Below are 13,286 nucleotides of genomic sequence, written 5' to 3'. Positions count from 1 at the left end.
TGACACCCGGAGCGGTAACCGAGTGTCACCCCGCCGAGACGTCACTGCGCATGCGCGTGTCGATGACGTCATTGCGCACGCGCGGCAGTATTCGGATACCTGCCGGCGGCCATCTTGGTGATGGACACAGGCAGAGAGAGGAGGGGACAGTCACCCGGCGGAATAAGGTATGCCGCCGAGTCCCCTCCTCTCCCCTGAACATGTCGGGCGTTCGGTCCATGACTGAGCGCCTGACTTTTCAGAGGGGGGTGACACCAAAATGACTGTGAGTCATTTTGATGTCACCCCTCCAATGGTGTCACCCGGGTGCGGGCCGCACCCCCCTTGTGACGCCACTGTGGTGAAGCAGATCTCTGTGTGGCAGAGATCTGAAGTCACATTAAAAAAAAGTTGAAAACCCCCCTTAAATATTTGAAGGACCCCACCCCCATGTGCACGCACATATAAATATAAATATGCATTGGGTGCGCCTACATGTAAAAACAACGATTATGCCACACACGTTACATATTACCACGAACATCGGAGTGAGAGCAATCATTCTAGGGCCATTAATCACTGTTAACACTAAACTGATGGGCAATAAAAGCTTTTAAAGCGTTGCCTGTGGCCAATTTTGGATATTGTAGTTTTTTTGCAATTTTGCGGGTGCGCGTAATTTTAAAGCTTGACATGTTTGGTGTCTATTTACCTGATGTGGCCCCGTCTTTTATATTTTACCAAAAAAACTGGGTACTAGGAAATCTTTTATAACATAACATAGTGAGATCAGTTTTTTAAACAAATTTTAATACTTTTTTCATTGTATAGTAAAAAATAAAAACCTCCAGTGATGATTAAATACCACCAAAAGAAAGCTCTATGTGTCCCCAAAAACTGATATAAATTCATATCAGTACAGCGTTGCATGACGGAATAAACGTCAGTCAAAGTACCGCATCACTGAATACTGAAAAATGGCCTGGCCAGGAAGGGGGTTTAGCACCACGGTCAGCAAGTGGTAAATATCGCTTTACGCATGCAACAGTTTCATTTATGTCCAGAGCGCTACTATTACACAACTTATTTCATTATAAGGTGTCCCAATCTTGAAACATTTATTTGGAAAATCAACCTTTCAAGAAAAAGAAAAAAAATCAAATTTGGAACATAAATTTGCTGCAGTCTCTTTTTTCAGCACATGATAAAATGCACCCCAGTTATTACAATTATTGTTCACGTTTCTTCTGGTGAATCTTGAATATGAATCTTGTGTTCTGTAATTTTATAGTTGTAAGTTTTCTGAAACGCTGCATTTCTCATCCCCGTCACGTACACACAGCAGTCAGACAGTTATAGTGAAAGCCAGCATGACAAATAAAAGCAGCAAAACATTAGCACTGAATGTCATATTGGTATAATAGACTTGTTTATAATAGACTTGTATTAAAACATCTTCACAGAATCCAGCTTTGTCCTTCAGAAAGGTCGGTGTACCTAGATGCCACAGTGTTGCTTTATAACCGATAATGCCTCCTTTAATACATCCTCCCTGGAAGCACTGGCGTCAATAACTATACATCCTGGATTCTCCATTCTTCTGTATGCTTCTTCAATTCTACAAGACAATTAAGAAAAGTTGAAAAAGACAAAATGAAAACGTGCCCCGAGTCACCTGCACTCCATACAGCATTGTAATCTTGTAGAATGGTGGTGCTCGCAGTGATGACATGGATGGCGTTGTGTGAAAGTTCCAAAGTGAAGATCAGATAATCACCAGCACACAGATGGTATACTCTTAGATTCTTCTTCAATTTATTAGATGATCGACACTAGGCATCCTTTGGCTACACTATGTGACCTCAAGGTGACACTGACACTGTGTTACCTTGAGGAAGGGACTCTACGTGGCCCCAAATGTTAGCATTTGTGACGATCATCGAATAAATTGAACAAGAATTTAAGAGTATATGTATATAGCTCTGACATATATCGCAGTGCCGTACAGAGAACACTGAGCCAGTCACATCAGTCTCTGTGCAGAGGAGCTTACACTCTAATGCAGAATGACACTCAGGGCTTAGTGACCCGATGGACTCTGGGCTTAGTCACCCTGCTGGACTCTGGGCTTAGTGACCCGATAGACTCTGGGCTTAGTGACCCGATGGACTCTGGGCTTAGTCACCCTGCTGGACTCTGGGCTTAGTGACCCGATGGACTCTGGGCTTAGTGACACGGTGGACACAGGACCCACCTGAGAGTGACCCTGCAGAGCTCAGCATAGATGCTGCACAGCCCATCTGAGACTCTCTATGGTGGGGCCTGCTGGGGTCCCAGGTGGGCTGGTTGGGTCTTCATCTTCCTCCCAGCTCCTCTTACCTGCTCCTGGTGCCTGTACATCTGGCCTCTTCTCCCGCAGGACCGGCCGGAAGTGGCGTGATGTCACTTCCGGTTGGTCCGAGATCAGAGCAGTGGCGGCGCTGATGGGCCCCAGCCTGCTCCGAAAACCGCTGGATTGGCAATGCTGGGGCGGAGGCATAATTAGAAGCTTCAGGGCCCCAGTGCAAGCAACCATGAAGGGCCCACTCCAACCCCGACCGCCATAGGAAGGAGCTGCGGAGAGTTGGCCTGCTGCATCCTGGGAGCTGAGGTGGTTAACGGGGCCCTCTTCCTCCTGTCTGGGCACCCCCAAGCGGTGGAACTACCAGAGTCATAGCTGTGACTGAGCCCTGGCGTTCCACCACTTGAGGGGGCCCGTTAACCACCAAGGTGCCGTCATTGCCTCCTGGAACTACAGCTCCCAGCAGGCAGACGCTCAGCAGTTCTTTCCCATGGTGGTTAATATGGGGGTGTTGGCGGTCTCACCAAAGATGCGGGCAGTCCCTCCAGGTCTGCAGGCGGTCTCTCCAGGGATACGGGTTGTCTCTCCAGGGTTACGGGCGGTCTCTCCAGGGATACGGGCGGTCTCTCCAAGGATACGGCCGTTCTCACCAGGGATACAGGTCGTCTCACCAGGGCTGCGGAAATCTCACCTGCTATACGGGCTGTCTCACCAGGGCTGCGGCAGTCTCACCAGGGCTCTGCAGGGTCTCAGGCGATAGAGTTCAGGGTTAGGGCTGCTGGCAGCTCACCCACCCTCTATGTCCAGGTCGGTCCTCTCTTTCCCTCTCTGCCTGACACCACTCCTAGAGCCCTCCCCCTCCTTCCCAGGGCCCTCAGGTGTAAGGATGAGCTTGGGCGTGTTCGCAGCTCCATGTGCCGAGCCCACCAGGAAGCTGACAGCGCGCAGCGCCAATCACAGGTACTGAGAAATTTTCGCGGTCCGCAGCTGCAGAGATCGGGAAATGTCTCAGTGCCTGTGAGCTTCCTGGCGGGCGCGGCACGTGGAGCTGCTAACACGCTTGAGCTCATTCTTACTCAGGTGCAGAGCTGGCCCTGGCAATGCCTGCAGAGCGGCGGGAGGAGAGAGGGAGGAAGCCGGCAGTTGAATTTCCCCCCCTGACGCGGCGTGACCAGGGCACATGCTTCCTGTGCCCCCCCTCCGCCGGGTTCGGCACTGGCACCAATTAACCCTTCCCTCTCACTGCCCTGCTCGGACAAGCTTCGGTCCGTCAGAGCAGGCTGATGCATAGCGTCAGGGCATAGCAGGCCAGGTCGCACACAATCAGGATGATTGTGTGCGGGCCCTTTTCTTCTCCTCTGGGCCCCCCCCCCCCCAACAGGCTGAACGCCAGTGCTCGGTCACAAATTATCAAGCGTTTTTTAAACAGGGCCCTGTCGCACACGCGACCCTGGTAGTTCTGCCAGTGCCGTCGGCTGATACTCATGTAAGGGTCCCGGGCGGAATTTGATCTGTGTATTTTTTTTTTTTCTTGGTTAAGCTCTTTTGAAGTATACAGCATAAACATAATTAATGACCAGGATCCCATGTGCTGTTCACACTTCCAATAGTATTATAAGGAAAATGTTGTCTGAATAGAAATGTAAGTGTATTTTGTGGATACCAGAAGTCAGCCCAGGCAACTATATCTTGTTTCTTGAGGCCTTAGAGTGTGATTACACTTTTGCAGTCAAATTTGAGAACCCCCACTGTGTTTGTTATGTGTTCCCATTCACATAGCAGACCTAAAAATACATTTAAAAAAATGTCCTACTTTGTAGTTGTTTCTTTGGAGTAGGTTTATACATAGGACTCTATGGGCAGCTTCTATGGCTTGGAGTAGATGGCAATGTGAAGATAAGGGACTAACCAAGGGACAGTTTAAAAAAAAAAAAAGTGCATTAACTTACAATGTGCCACCCAAGCTCTGAGATCTTTAACCCTTTGTTAGGACAGACAGTGTTCAAATCTAGTTTACAAATTATGACAGGGTATGACAGTACAGACAGGGTTAATCATTAAAGGAGAACTATGGGGTTAAGGCTTTTCCCCATAGTTCTCCTTAGGGTAACAGGAGGACACAAACTAGCATCCTCCCGTCACACTAGGCTCAGTATACCGCGAGTTGTAGCTCACGGTATACTGAGACGCCGCAGCTGAAGCGGATCCGGCCAATTATGTCTGGTTCCGCCCAGCTGCGTGACTGACAGCTGGCTCTGCCTATCTAGAGGCAGAGCCAGCTGTACCCGCCCCCTTCCCCGTCCGTCCTGCCAGTGAGCGCTGGAGGATTGGAGCGGGGAGGGGGGAAAACAAGCCCCTCCCTTGTCACGGCAGAGAGCCGTGACAGGATCGAGAAGTGAGCGAACGCTGGTATGTGTTCGCTCACTTCCCGATCTACTGAGCCGACCTGTGACAGTCTCATTGTCACAGGTCGGCTAGAACTATGAGGTGAGTGAAAAGCAATTTGGCTGCCAAAGTGGAAATACAATTTAACCACTTGAAGACCAGGTGTTTACACCCCATTCCTGGCCAGGCCATTTTTTAGTATTCAGCGCTGCGGTACTTTGACTGACATTTATTCCGTCATGCAACGCTGTACTGAAATTCATTTTATACCATTTTTGACCATATTCATCACTTCCGCATTCTGACAGCGGAGAGGGGACCGGAGGGAGATCGTGTACATATCTCCCTCTGATCAATTCAGAGAGGCACTATGCCGGTCCTGGACTCTCACCGAGCACAGCAGAGCCCAGGAGCAGCGTGACAGCGGGAGGGGGGAGCGCGGGGGGGGCGCCCTAGGGGCACGGATCGGCACCCCATCCAAGCGATCCGCCGGCTCTATAGCCGGCCGATCGCTTGTATGTTGACAGGCATCGCTGACAGGCAAGTGTAGGTACTTTCCCACTCACGCGCGCCGTGGGCGTGGCTGAGATCCAGTGAGCTCCCGGCCGGCCGTTTTCTTACAACAGGCGGCCGGGAGGTAGTTAAAGGAGAACCCCATATATGCAAACAGTTAACCCCTGCAGTAGGGCTACCCACATAGTGCAAGGGTTAACCACTTTTTTCTCTAGGGGGAGCACAAAAAAGAAGATATGCTCACCTGAACCTCGGTCGTGCAGTGATGAGTATTCACGTCTCTCTCCCTCCACTCCTGCTATGGTATGTTCCCCGGCATCCTCACATCTAATGCATTTGAAAGGACCTGGATTAGACATGATGATGTCAGTGGGGCTTAGACCGCCTTAGCCAGGGGTGGGGGGGAGAGGCTAATGGGACAGGTCTAGCAGCCAGGCAGGATTGAGAAATGGGTGAGAATATTTTTTTACTTCACCCCCTAGAGAAATATTAGCAGTTAACCCTTGCAGTGAGGGGGTAGCCCCACAGCAAGTGTTCATTTTTTTACATTCCTTGAGTTCTTCTTCAAGGTTTGATATGGTTTCAAAACTTCAATATCCTTTTAAACCGCTTTAGATGGTGTATTCATCCTTCATATACAAACTTACTTCTGTCGGAACATATTATTGGCCTCAAGCTCTTTTTCTTCTTGTGTTTCCGCAAGTCCTCTCTTGCGAATACGACGAATTCGCTCCTCATCGCTAACAGTCAAAAAAATGACAAGGTCGGGTTTAAGGAGGTCATCTGGCCAGTGGTAAACGACATGGTGAGGGTCTGGCAGATTCTGAATGTCACCTCCGATCTCTGTGGCTATAGCATAGGCAGCTGTACTGTGCCAGAACCTAGACGGGTCATAAAGAGGCAAGCTGAATGTGTGAAAGAAAGAGAAATGATACTGAAATAGACATCTCCACTTAAAGTGTATGTAAACCCCCAACAATAAACTTCTCCTTTTTTTGCTCCCTGTTTGTCTGATAAAAGGGTCTAATCATAACTGATTCACAGAACAATTCTCCCTATGAATCTTTCTGACCATTCACTCTGTGCGTATAGATGCAAAAACAAACATTCTATATTTTCTATTCAGGTTGAATGTATGTAATGTAGTGCTGCATTATAGCCTCTAGATGGAGCTGAGGAGCATAGGAAATAAATACTTATTTCTTATACTCATCTGCTCCATCTAGTGGCCAGAATGCAGTATTACATTATATCAGATGTGACCTGAATAGAAAATATACTAAGAGCATTCTTTTTTGCATCTATTTGCACAGAACAAATGTTCAGAAAGATTTATAACGTGAACAGCTCGCCCGTTGGTTATTAATAGACCCCAAAGTGTTTTGTTATAATGGTTCAATAAGGGCTAAAAATGAAGGCCCTGCCAGAAATCTTCTTAACTGATACCTTCCTGTGCACTTTTTGTGATATGCCTTTATATATGATTTCTGTCTCTGGTATTTATCCCATCCCTCCCCATAGTACAGTTTTCCTCTGTGCAGATAGCTCCACCCTTCTTCATTATGTTCCAGTTTTTATCTCAGCCACGTGTCCTTTGCTGAGTGGATCACATTATGATCTTTTGGCCTACCCTATGTTTGCTGTTGTAAAGATCTGCACAGTTTGGATTAAACTTCTCAAGGTGTCTTATGGATTGAGTCACTGTCTGCCCACTCTACTGAGATTGGGAGTTATTGCCATCTCGCCACAACTGTAACTTACAGGGATCACACTTTCAATGCTTAGACTAGGGAGACAGAACAGCATTCTTCCTCTGCTGACTGTTATTAGTTAGGATTGTTCTCAGCTATCTTTGAAGAGCACAGAACATCTTCCTCTATTTTATGGAGAAGAGGAGAGAGGGGAGGTATTCTGCAGTGCTATCCTTGGGTAACAATGCAGTTCCTCCATTGATGCAGTACAATCAGCAAGCATTGTCACCCTAGGACAGGAAGTGTGGCAGGATAACCACGTGAAAATAAAGATAAAAATAAAAAATAAAGGAGAAAACTAATGCAGACGCCAAATCTAAGTACTGGTAAGCTGCAATATGCCATTTTTTTTCTTGGCTTTAGATACACTTTAACCAACCTGTCAACAATCACTGGAGATTCTTTTGATGCTTTTGCGATGTCCACTGCTGCGACATAGTTACTCAAGGCGTAGTACGCTCTTTTTATGAGTGACGTCTCTTCATCAAAGGTTTTCCTCCACCGACTAATTGAATCTGGTGGAGATTTAAGGAGTGCTGCTTTTAGGTGCTTTTTAAGAGATTCTGTCAATGTAGATTTCCCTTTGAGAAAAAGAAAACACAATGATTGTCTGTTTTTGGATATTAGATCACCATTTACAACAAAAATGTTACGCGGTAATATTGTAGCTTATTAGTCCTTCGGTAGTGTGGCTGTGGTGATTTAACATTTTTAGACTTTTTTCCTTTATTTTTACCTGTTGGTCCTCTGAATAATACACATCCTGCCCCAGGGTGGCTACACTCACTTATCCCACTGAATGTATGGAGGAAGCCATGGTTGTCACAAGGCTACACTCACTTATTCCACTGTATGTATGGAGGAAGCCATGGTTGTCACAATGCTACACTCACTTATTCCACTGTATGTATGGAGGAAGCCATGGTTGTCACAATGCTACACTCACTTATTCCACTGTATGTATGGAGGAAGCCATGGTTGTCACAAGGCTACACTCACTTATTCCACTGAATGTATGGAGGAAGCCATGGTTGTCACAAGGCTGCTTTCCTAAAAACATGCCTTTCTCTCCTTATCTCCATTACATGGATGGCGGGGGAATTTGTAGTATGAGGGAGACAGATAAGTAGGATGATGATGTGTGATTTTAGTTCAATTAACAGGATTACAAGTTACAAAGGCACTGCATCTCTGTTATGCATCAACGGATACTTTCTGTATTTGCTTAAAATTTGGTTTTAAATAACTTTTTTTTATATTTATACCAGTCATAGACATGAGAATTTGTTTTATGTGTTTATCACATATGCTCAGATTCTTGTTTAAATGTATTTTTTTAGATATAGGTGTAAAGACACTCAGCTCGAAGGTAATAATTAGGGATGAGCTCAGGTTTGGACACCTTCCCCGCCAGCTGCTGCACATGTGCAAAGGGGCGGGATGCAGTGATGTCATTGATCTAATATGGCTGCACGACAATACTAGGTAAATTACATATACCTAATATAGCTGTAGCGTCCTAGTGGAAAGGGTGCTATTAAATTTAGTGTTTATCAGATTGTTTGTGGCCTGATACTAATTTGTAGTCTGGGTTCATGTGGCGTTCCCCCTAAACAATCTATCATTGCTCACCATCTGTCTGCTGCTAGAGATACTGCAGGGTGTGCCCTGGTCACAGAACAGAGCAACCAATGGAATTGCTAGGAGTGGATATCCCTCCCCAGCCAATCACTGTTGAACGATGGCCAGTGGTGCATGCTGGGGGAGGAGATAAATACTTGGGATGGACCATGTGACCTCTCTCTTCCTCCCCCGGGCCCAGCCTGAGCTGGCTAGGCCTAAAATCCTGGGGACTAGCCATGTAAAGACCCTGGAGCCTGGTTGCAGCAGGTCCAGTGGTTGCTACTGCTAAAGACAAGGATCAGTAGTTTCTACCTCCAGTATCAGGTGTTTGACCTGCTGTGCATGGAAGCAGTAGCCACACTCTCTCTGAAAAGCCATGGAGTCTACATGTGCCTGGATGATCCTAACCCTCCTCCTCTCTCCCTGAAGTTCTGCAAATAAAGGTTTCAAGCATCACAACTACAGACTGGACCTCACTTCAGTCAATCACCAGAAATGGCGGTAAATGTGATGGGCAGAAGCGAGTGAATGTATCCCTAGACAAGAAGAATTGGAGCTGCTGTAACCCATAGCAACCGACCCTAGTAACTCAAAGTGTGCTGGTGTGCTGTGGATCCATAATAGAGGTTTCTTATAGAGGAAAGACAGGGAGAACCGTTGTTTCATTTGGCTGTAGATTACCCCTTCAGAGCCACCGGTAGTGTTATTCTGTGCTGGGATAGCGCTGACCAAGGAAGGGGGATGCTACATAGCCATTTTCCCATATTAGGTATTATGATGTCAGCAAAGGCACCCCGCCCCTCTGTTTATGGGCATCTGTGGGGCAGGAATGCCATGATGAAGTACAGAGATGCAGTGATGGCGTCACTGGGTCTAAAACAAAAGTAGGTAGTGAAATTAGAAATGTATTTTTAAAACTGCTTCAGCATATTGATGAAGGGGAGCGGCATTAAGCAGGGAAGACAACATATAGGTAGATTAAAGGCCGTGACACACTGCACGCAAAGCAGCGCGGAGCGGGGGCGCGCTGCCTTTGCGAGCAGTGTGTCATGTAATTTTCTGCTCGGCACCTCAGCTTGCGAGAGCTCGCGGAGCTGAGCGTGCCGAGATGAACAATTTCAACTTCAGCCAATCGGCTCGCGCGTATAAACCAGCGCGTCGCGATGCGACAGCTGGCAGGTTGTTACGGACGAGCCGATTGGCTGAAGGTGCTGTCAATCATCTGACGGCACTCAGCTCACACACTGCACGCAAAGCTCCGTGCCGGATAGCTTTGCTTCGCTCTGCACGGCTTTGCGTGCAGTGTGTCACGGCCTTAACCCCTTTATGACAGTATAATGCATAAATGAGGCAGCACGGCGGTTGGGCCTTAACCTTATATTAGCTTCCATATACATGCACTGCTGTTTTGTTCTGGGGCACACTCAATTTTTCGTCCATGACGGAGCTGTCACCGACAGCTCGCGGTCAAACACTAGTGACTGGGAGCCGGTAGGACAGGCTACCAATTATATGAACACTGCACAGCCAATCACAGTAAACAAATGAACAGGAGCCCCTCCTACTAGCCTCCAGTGTCACTGCACATATTTAAAGGCCAGCTCCCGTAGTCAGCATGCAGTTAAACTTCAGTTTTTGACAACACAGTCACATTTTCTATTTTATGTACCTCCATTGTGTCTTACCTGTAGCATCAAGTCCTTCTATTACAATGACAGGATAGGATCCTTTTTCTGGAACGGTACTCAGCTCCACAAATTCCAAAAGTTTGCCAGCTTCTGGGATAACTTTGGAGCTCTACAAAAAACAATATATATTTGTTAATATGTTTCTGTTTTTATTGATGTTTATTTCAGTTTTACATATGAACAATAATAAACAACCATCATCATAGAATTGATTAAAAAAACTAGGCATTCCCTGAATGGTCGCTGTGCCAATCAAGTCTGTGTTTTTAGAGCAGAGGGGAAACCATTCAGCTCAGCGCCAGGCAGAATCCAGATGATCACTCTCAGCACTTTTGTAGCCCCGGCTGTCACAGTGCTTTACAGCATCTACGTGAGCCAATCAGGTATAACATGTTCATAATTACATTGGGCCAAGCTGGACGATTGCAGGTATGCAGAATATTTTATACCTGGGCTTCAGCTTTAGTCCCCGTTCTCACCCTCGCAATCCATGAACACGTGTCACGTTCATGCACTTTCTCGCGTTTGCTGCGTGTCTCCCATTGATTTCAATGGATGCCACACGTAGAACAAACTTTGTTAGCCTGATGAAGGGACCGGAAAGATTCAGAAAGGTTGCCACGCATGGTGATATGGCCTACTAAGATGAATAAAAGGATTTCATATTGAAGAAAACTTGGAGTGCTGGTGACCATTGATTCTGTTCTGTAAGTACTTGATGGCGCCATCCGCAGCCACTTCAGCACTCCCCAAAATATATTATTATTATTACATAGTATTTATATAGCGCCAACAGTTTGCGCAGCGCTTTACAATATTAGGAAGACATTGCAATTACAACACAATTCAAGACTAGATGGTAAGGAGGGCTTGATAAGTAGGAGGAGAACCACGAGAGAGCAGAGTCTTGTAGGCCAACTGGAGTTTTTTGAGGAGCAGCGGGTGGTCAACAGTGTCAAAAGCAGCAGAGAGGTCTAATAGCAAGAGTAAGGAATAGTGGCCATTGTTTTTAGCAGTTATTAGGTCATTGGCGAGTTTTAGGAGGGCGGTTTCAGTGGAGTGTTGAGGGCGAAAGCCGGACTGAAAGGGGTCCAAAAGGTTGTTACTAGCGAGGTGGCAACTCAGGCGGTTGTAGATAAGGTGTTGTAGTATGGGAGCATTAAGGTGAATGGGAGTAAGGAGATAGGTCTGAAATTATTGAGGTTGGTAGGGTCCAGTGAAGGTTTTTTGGGAATTGGGGTGACAAGTGCATGTTTGAGAGGGGGCAAAATATATATGGGGTTTCTCGGTCAGGAGTACGGTGGGACTTCCTATTTAAATATGGTAAAGCAGCTCATGTAGCAGACGCTGCTACAGGCATACTGTGTTTTTTTTACCATGCGTTTGTGTGCGCTTGACGCACATCAATGTGCAGGAAAACACGCATTTTGCCAGCCGCATTTGAGGTGCCATTAACAAGTAATGCCGCCGGAAGCATGTGGTGCATTTTTTAAATGTTCTGTGAGCGCCCTTTAATGCGCGTGTTCACAGAGCGCCAGCGTATACTTGACTGCTTAAAGGAGAACTATGAGATGAGTGCTTTCCACTCACCTCATAGTTCTAGCCGACCTGTGACAATGAGACTGTCACAGGTCGGCTTAGTAGATCGGGAGGTGAGCGAACACATACCGGCGTTCGCTCACCTCTCGATCCTGTCACGGCTCTCTGCCGTGACAGGGGAGGGGCTGGATTCCCCCATCCCCGCACCGATCCGCCATATACTGAGTATACTGAGCCTAGGGTGACGGGAGGACGCTAGGTCTTCTGCACGGGAAACGCAATCGCTATATGTGAATGGAGCCTAACATAGCATTGCTGAATCTAAGGGTCACTGCACATTACAACCTGGCCATATAATCTTTGTACAATCAACTTAAATGTATCAAAACTATGTAACCTCAACTCTCCAATCAATCTGCATCCAATCAAGCATGCCCTTGCACTACATAGTTGTTGGAGGATCTAAAGGAAATTGTACAATCAGATTGCAACGTGTATGGTGAGCTTAAAGGAAAATTGTATGAAGATTGTGCAGTCAGATTGTAGCGTGTATGGTAAGCTTTAAAGCCTAACTCCAGGCATTTAGTAAATTATTAAAATGACTCCCAACTTTGTCACTCCAGCTCTTGTGGAACTACAATTCCCACTAACCATTGCAAAGCTCTGAGAGTCACGGACATGACTCCCAGAGGCAGATTCAAGATAGGATTTGTAGTTTCACCACGGCTGGAGTGCCAAGGTTGCCTACCCCTGAAATAACAAAATAACACCAGATACCTTGTGCAGTATACTATATCTCACCTCATGCAGCACAGACAGTACATTTTGCAGGGAGGAATACACAGCAGAACCGCTGAGAATCTCCACGAATGGGGAAGGCATCGGGCCATTCACTGCCACTACTTCGGACCTGTCCATCTCCTTGACTTGTCCATTGGCTTCCCATCGGCTCTGCCAGACCTGGCTCTCTTCTCCTGTATAGGTGCACAGCTGGATGTTCTCCTGGTTCTTCCTCAGTAGGCTGTGCAGCTTATTCTGTAAGTCAGGGCGACGCTGCGGATCCAGAATTAGGAACCCTCTCTGTAGAGAGCCATGAAGGTTCTCAGGAACATATGAGAGGAGTTTAACAACCTGAATCCCAGGCAGCATCTCAGTCAGTTCTTTTCCCAGTGACTTGTGTAGCCTCTCTGCTTGCACCCGAGGGCCGGTGGTTACACACAATGAATGAGCATAGCTGCCTCGTGCTAGGAATGGCCAGACATTGGAGGTCCCAGAGGGCACCGGGCTTGCATTGTCTTTAGAGGTGAAATAGAAGGGGGGAGAGCAGACAGATTCCACAGCAAAGAGCCGGGATTTTACTTTGCCCTGAGTGCCAGCATTGGCCATCCTTCTGCAGATTCTCAGTGTAGATCTGGTGTGTAAGAAGAGCTGGAGGCAAAGGGTGTGAGAGGTGACAGGGACTGCCAT

The 13,286-nt window shown here is 47.0% G+C and overlaps 1 protein-coding gene across 1 annotated transcript; it reads right to left on the bottom strand.

Moving 5' to 3' along the window:
* Window positions 1-1,440: 1,440 nt before the first annotated feature.
* On the bottom strand, window positions 1,441-13,286 carry CMPK2 (cytidine/uridine monophosphate kinase 2). The gene is made up of 5 exons (XM_018557717.1): window positions 12,621-13,286; window positions 10,278-10,389; window positions 7,349-7,550; window positions 5,866-6,099; window positions 1,441-1,597 (listed from the first exon to the last, which is right to left on the bottom strand). The coding sequence occupies exons 1-5, from the start codon at window positions 13,284-13,286 to the stop codon at window positions 1,477-1,479; spliced, it is 1,335 nt and encodes a 444-aa protein (XP_018413219.1). The 3' UTR covers window positions 1,441-1,476.

The sequence above is a fragment of the Nanorana parkeri genome, unplaced genomic scaffold (genome assembly GCF_000935625.1).
Source record: "Nanorana parkeri isolate BGI_ZX_2015 unplaced genomic scaffold, ASM93562v1 scaffold298, whole genome shotgun sequence".
Lineage (NCBI taxonomy): Eukaryota > Metazoa > Chordata > Amphibia > Anura > Dicroglossidae > Nanorana > Nanorana parkeri.
Note: the sequence above shows the minus strand (reverse complement) of the source record. Positions and strands in the feature narration are given on the sequence as shown.